Source organism: Arachis ipaensis, chromosome B06 (genome assembly GCF_000816755.2).
Source record: "Arachis ipaensis cultivar K30076 chromosome B06, Araip1.1, whole genome shotgun sequence".
Classification (NCBI taxonomy): domain Eukaryota; kingdom Viridiplantae; phylum Streptophyta; class Magnoliopsida; order Fabales; family Fabaceae; genus Arachis; species Arachis ipaensis.
In genome coordinates this window covers 116,346,634-116,353,890 of record NC_029790.2, presented here as the reverse complement: position 1 = coordinate 116,353,890, position 7,257 = coordinate 116,346,634, and the positions used below count along the sequence as shown (strand labels likewise).

The following is a 7,257-nucleotide window of genomic DNA, read 5'->3' as shown; positions in this document are numbered from 1 at the left end:
GTCTCTTTCCAACATGGCAAACCTGATTGGAACTAAAGTTTGTAGGTTCAAAGACCATATAAAGCTATCTCCCCTGATATGCATGTTAGGAGTGGGGCAAAATAAAAATCAAATCCAAATCAACTCTTACATTGTCATTTGTTTGTGTTTCTATTTAAAACCTCTTCTTGTATATTTTGAAGAATGTTAGGCCTGTCCTACAACCATGGTTAACTTCATCCTCTTGACTAGGTGTGATTATTTTTTGAAGTAGGAAACAGGAAAATTCATTCTGGCACTATATAACATACACTGTTTGAACTATTTGGTTGATGCACATTGCACACACCTTCAATGGCAAATTTTCTAACAACCAAGTTTTATTGGATAGGACTAGGCATCTAACATCTACTTTGGATAAAGCTCATGATCATTATAAAGGACTTGACCATTAAAATTTGTTAAGAAATCAGAAAGCTACGATTTATAAATTACTCTGTTAGTTGCCTTTTGCTCCCGTATAACAAAAACTCACCTCCTTCCTATACATTATTCTCTCCATCTTAACAAAATTATTCGTTTATAAAAAATAAAGGAATTTTTTGTGGTAAGTGGTAAGATGTGAAATTTAACTGCTTTTCGAAATTTCATTGATGTGTGCGGACTCATAAAATATATGAAACTGGTGCCCCCTAGATGTCCAATTATAGTTAAGTATATGGTTTTAAAAAATCATTTAAAACAACTTGATTTTGGATAAACCAAATTGATTCTACCCTTATTAACACTTACAATTAGTAGTGGGGGGAAAAACCCTAATACCATGTTTTTTGGAACTTACATTCACAATTTGAAAACGTCAGACATAAGTCAAAACACATTAGGATTGATGAATCAAGCAAGTGAAAAGATCAACAAAGCTTCTTGCCACAAAAACATTTCTAACAGTCAAAATGCACAAGATATCTACTATGCCAGAAAAAAAAAGCAAAGTATATATTTTGTTCCAAAGGTTTTCAGCATTTTTAAAATTTCCCTTAACATTTAATTTGATTCAATTTTATCCTTACCGTCATTTTTTCGACAGTTAACTCTGATCTAATATTTTCTTTTCCAATTTTACCTTCTTAAATCTAATCCTAAACCATAATCCCAATTCCCCCAAGACAGAACCATTCAACCTCCATAGCTCGACCTTCCATCCTCACCAACTGTTGCACCCTTCACCTCACCTCACCATTGCCATCGCAGCTGCTTCAACTCACTAGTCAACACTGCCATCACAACACCACCACCACCCGCACTCATCACTGCACCCATCATCATCGTCGTCTTCATCAACACCCCTCCCCACCCATCATCAGCGCCTCCTTCACTCTCGCTCACTGCCGCCTCTCCTCCCCAACCCAACAACTACCACCACTCATGCCTCACAACCTGACCCCACAAATACAACCACAACAACATTTATATCACCACCATCTCTCCCACCACCACCAACAGCAACAACATAACAGAACCAGAATCAAAATCAGTGACAAAAAATAAGAGATCAAAGACAGACTCCAAGCAGGGCAAAGATAAAGAGGGATAGAGAAAGCGGCAAATGGCGGCAAAGCAAACGCAGAGGCGAACATTGCTGGAGAAGACAAAGACACGAAAGTTGCAGCAGAGTCTAACTTTGTCGGAGGCAGTAGAGTCAAACAGAGGCAGAAGGCCAGAAGCTAGGTGAACAGTGTATGCAGAGGCAAATGACAGAGGTAGAAGCATTGGGAAGCTCGCCGTCATTTGTGCGACGGTGACAGAGGGGAGGAGAGGAAGTGATATGTTTATAGATATTTTAGTTCCTGAAATTTTAATAACATATAAGAGACTTGATCGTGGACGGTGCCTAATGGATAAGACTTTGTTGTTGTTGTTGTTGTTGTAGTTGTTTAAGGGATTTGATTATAAGAATTTTAAACTAAATGGAATTCAGTTGAAAAATATCTGTAAAATGTAAGAATTAAAATACCAATCATTATGTTTTAATTATAAGAACCTAATTGAACTTGAAATTCTTGCTAAATCTCAGGACAAACAAAGTTCGAGTGAAATTATACACCATTATATGTAATTAAACTTCTTAATATTTAAAGATGAGGTCATGAGGAACCAATATAATAGGCATGCTACATAAATGTTCACCAAAATAGTGACAAATTCTTACTCAAACAAATTAGTGAGATTCTTTAAGAGTTACCTTGTACAAGCCATCATATGTATAGATTTTAGTAGCACCATTTGAAGATTTACCGTTTGAAGATTTACCATTTGAAGATTTATGACCACGGATCACTCTAACAGGCACATCTTGCTCTATACAATTCTACAATGAAATACAAAAAAAAATGTCAACTTCGCATGAAAAGAACAATATAAACAAGAACAATGCAAATGATAACACACCACATACCACTCAACACACACACACAAAAGCAACCTAATGCATGAAGCTTCAACTTAGTGGGATTACACAAAGAGGATATCATCTATCCCCATATCCAATTTACCCATTGTGGTTGGAGGCTTTGCAATACTATTGGACGATAACTACGATGAACCCATCTTCGGGAGAAAAGAGCACCTTACCTCACAAGTTAAGGGGTATGTTCAATTATGAACTTTAGTCTTCATTTTCGAAAAAACAAACTCCTATACCTTCCCAGATGTGCAATTCAACCCACCTATTATTTTTACGACTAAATGATAAGGAAACTAGATTGCATTTAATATAATTTACATATCAGGGTGCACATGATTTAAATGAATTGTTAGGAAGTCCAAAGCATCAATTAATACCATTCTTTAAATTCAAAGGCAGAAGTGCACATAGCTTATAAGTCAACGGCTGAAGTGGCTTCTTCCCTTGAACTTCTACTAACATTCAGAATTCAAAATAGGGGAGGGGAGGGGGGGAAGAAATATGCAATATTGTTTAACTACCGGTCCCACCTAATGAGATTAGGATAGTTAAACCATGTGATTGTGGTATGGTATTGTTTTTGTTTTTCACCCTTGTTCTAAAATAAGGGCTCCCTTGCATCGCTAAAATTTTATAGTGTATTATACACAAGCATTGTTGCTTATACTAAAAGGCAGACTAGTGCAAAGCACCCTACATTATGCAGGGTCCGTGGAAAGGTCACACCCAAATCTAAAGGGTCTATACATGTAGCCACACCTGATACAAGCATCAATGATTGATTCCACAACTTGAACCTATGACCTTGAAAAAACTCAACTCTTGTTCCAAAGTTTCCTTCCAAAGTAGTCATAATGGAATGGACAAAAATAAAGAACAAAGTCATGAGGGAGAAATTTAGAGTAGAACCTATGGTTGAAAAGATGGTGGAATTTCACCTTTGATGATTGAGTTTGGAAAGTTTTGGAGAATAACAACAGAGCATCTAATCAAGAGGAGGATGGATGAGTTGGAACTTGGAATGGGTTGAGTTCAGACATGATTCATGATAAGGTGCATAAACGTTATTGAACCATGTAACCAATCCCACTTAGTAAAATAAGGCTTTGTAGTTGTTTCTATACAAATGCAATGAGCTTTCAATTTTCTAACTTCCCATTTATTTCCCAATAATGATAGACGAACAATTAAAAGAGTATAGTTAGGTAGCATTTGTTTGCAGAGATTGGGACTGTGGGACTGGAACTCAATATTGTGTTTGCTAGTCAAAGATTGAAACTAAAATTTCAATCTTGGGACATAAAATTTTAGTCCCTTCATTACTTCCAAAAAATAAGGACACAGGAAACTGAAACTTTTTTGAATAAACACTAAAACTTTAATAACATTTCTTCTCAAAAATACCCCAATTAACCTTTAAAATTCCAAATCTACCTTTAATTACCATATTTATCTTAAATTAAATATAATACTAAGACATAACTCAGTCTAGTAAATTTTACACCAAACACTACAGAAAATTAATTTAGTCTCTGTCTCTCAGTCTCAATCTTCTTTCCAAACGCAGCCTTATAGACACGGAGAAAAAGGTATCCGTGTGGGACATCCTTATCTGTTGGAGCTGTTTTTTTTTTATTTATTTATATTTTACTGTAGTGCTGGTTGATGTTTCCTTCAATTCCTTTCTTTTTTAGGGTAAAGGAGTAATTTCATTAAGTCGAGTAGGATAAAACCAACTGGGGATAAGAGTTCCCCTATACAAAAGCAAAGCAAACAAAACATTTATACAAGGTATAGCCTTCCATACCCTTCCTCTAACAAAGCCAAATAAAATAAATAAAATAATCAAATCAACCACATAGAAGAAACAAGAAATTACCATGGGTTAAATGTTCCAAGAGATTTTAAAAAAAAAAAAAGCACACCTTGAGTGCTAAGTTACCCCGCTCCAACTTTTGGTCTTTGATTTGGCGCTTATCACCTGTCAAGTTATGCCCACCTTGACCAGTATACACAACATCATCAGCATTATCAACATCATCTTCATACTGGCCCGACAAAACAATGGCCACGGCAATAGGGTATTCATAAATGCTGTTCTGTGGCAACCAAGAGGTGAAAACAAAACAAAACATAAGGTGTGTGTAACCTTCATATTCTACACACAAACAAAGAGAACAGCACAATGAAAATAAAGTACCACTTTGTCATAGGATTTGCCCATATAATCAATGCCATTTAACCAATGACTATGAAAACCAACAGCAACCATTTCACCTCGAGAAAAGAACTGATGTCCAGCTTCAATACCTGACATTAATAGAAAAGTTCAACCCATATCAAAATAAGGAAGTAATCACAATAGGAAATTATGATAATCAATGGCTTATAAGAAATAACTCCTGCCTGGTTTGATACATAGAAAATAAAAAATAACACTGTTATTATGGTAAATGACAAAAGACATGAAAACACAAGAAGACAAAGCCACAAACCTGGAAGGTCACCAATTCTTTTCTCAGGGTACAAAATCTCATTATTCGTCATCATCTGCCAAAAATCCCAATTTTCAAGGTAATGTCAAAAAATAAGATGTAGGATTGCACAGTAAAATGTAATCAATATCGTTTAATCATAACCAAGCATCGCTCCAACTTAGTAATAAAACCCAACATGATAAATCACTTGGAGAAAGGAAACAACTTTTGGCATCTATAATGCAGAAAGGGGGAAGAGGCACTAGAAATAAAAGAACTGGAACCATATAAGGCAACAATTTAAATAAAATGAAAAAACAAGAAACACAACTACTACAAACAAGAGACGTATAAAAGCTAACTCTAATGCCATGTTATTGATGAAATTAGGAAGGCATAATCTTATACTAGATCATCATGTTTCAATATAATGTCATTATACTTATAATTAAGATGTCAATAAAAAACAATCAAGTCACTGAATTCTGACTTACCATGGATAGTGCCTTTAGATCAGGTCGTTGATGAGTTTTCTTAACTTCAAGTGGTCCCCCTTTCTATACAGATAAACATGTCAAATTTATCACAATAAAAGAATTCAGTAAAGCATTCAGATTTAATTAAGTATACCAGGAATAGGACAATGATAAAGTAAACCCTCAAATTGATCCATGGAATTCTGATGTTTAAAAAATTACCATTCTCATTTTAGTGAGCGACACTTTATTTTGGTCAAATAAGTTTATTCCTGTTAGAAAAATCAGTCACTAGTATCATATTCAAATTATTCTCTAACATATTGAATTTAACTTAGAAAAATGCTAGGGGACCATCAGAAATTATTGTTTTTTTGCCATCACTTAGTCATCAACTCAATCCCTTTAGTCTAGTAATTCAACAACATATTTTATCCCATACTTTTAAACATTGATGGCTAATTAATGGCCAAAAACAATAAATTCTACTATCCCTCTAGCATTCCTCTTTAACTTAAAGGACTATTGTTATCATTGTTTGCAAACAACCTATGTCCGCCATGAAACCAGGGACTCAGATAGATAAGAGAATCCACAAGTAACAAGTGATTAACGAGAGTCCAACCTTCGATTTTGAAGACTTTGACTTCTTAGCAGCTTCAGATTCAGCCTTCGCTTTCCCACACCTCTTCTCTTCCTCCTGTAAATACCAAACAGATGCTCAAACAAGAGCTATTACCACTGACTATTCCTCTAACAAACTAAAATGAAAGCAGCTACAAGCAAATTATAATATTTCTACCGGAATTCACCATTTCCCACACAAATGCAAACAACAGAGAAGCAACAAAATCAGCAGCAGCAAAAATTCAGAACCAATAGAACTAACCTGAACAAAATGAAGGTAATGCTTGTTGTAGACCCTAATAGTCTCCTTCACCCTTAAGGCAGCTCCTTTATTTTCAGCAGAATTAGCCACAGCATTCTCAGAATCCCCTACTCCATTTTGATCCTGCATAAACGGCCGCCTCTTCGGCTTCTTCGCCGAGGAAGGAGCAACACCTCCCTCTCCCTCGCCAACACCCTCCTCGTTTCCGCTGTCATTGTTCCCCTTCTTTGGGGAAGCACCACCAACAACAACCTCTCCCTCTCCCAAGTACTCCCCATTCCTCACGCGCTTCTTGCTCCACTTCTTCGCCACTTTCACACGTTTCTCCTCTTTTTCTTTCTCTTCTTCTACTACCACCGCTCCACGGCGAGCTTGAAGCTCCTCCTCTGCCTTCTGCTTCGCCGCTTGGATTCTCGCACTGGCTCTGCGCTGCACCGACATGTCCTTCGCCACGTTCTTCTTCTCTCCCGTTTCGTCACTGTTCCTCGCCGGCATTTCAAAATCAGAGCTCTTTTCCGTCTTCGGAACCATCGAATATTGAGAATCAACGCCGCCGAGCACGATTGAGTTCTGAATAAGCGCAACTGCACCTTCAACCTGCAAGCATGCAAATCTGCAAGACAGAAATGAAAACGAGAAAAACTAAAATCAATACCGAAATGCAAGAAACTCAGAGCAGTGATCGAGAAGATAAACACCGAAACCATTGAAGATTTTACGAAATGAGCGAAAAACCTCGAAGTGTAGCTTGGATTAGAAGCTCCTAGGGTTTGGGGAGAAGGAAAGAGAGAATGCAGAGAGAGTGCTGTGAAGAGAGAGAGAAAACGAGAAGACGCAATGTTTCGTCCCGTGTTTTTAATAATAGGCTCCACTGTCCGAGAACTAGAGTGGACTGTGGACTCTTGAAATTCTTTTTGAAATTAATTTTATTTGTTTTTTTTTTTTTCTTTTGCTTATTTTTCTTTTGGATTC

The 7,257-nt window shown here is 36.6% G+C and overlaps 1 protein-coding gene across 1 annotated transcript in view; it reads right to left on the bottom strand.

Moving 5' to 3' along the window:
• Positions 1 to 7,188, bottom strand: part of LOC107604874 (histone-lysine N-methyltransferase, H3 lysine-9 specific SUVH4) — a gene marked incomplete in the record, with an annotated part of 14,531 nt that extends 7,343 nt beyond the window's left edge. Inside the window, 8 exon segments of the mRNA XM_016306580.2 lie at positions 2,222 to 2,347; positions 4,369 to 4,542; positions 4,644 to 4,753; positions 4,939 to 4,993; positions 5,415 to 5,477; positions 6,022 to 6,096; positions 6,286 to 6,898; positions 7,021 to 7,188. Of these exon segments, the coding sequence (XP_016162066.1) occupies positions 2,222 to 2,347; positions 4,369 to 4,542; positions 4,644 to 4,753; positions 4,939 to 4,993; positions 5,415 to 5,477; positions 6,022 to 6,096; positions 6,286 to 6,816 (1,134 nt within the window).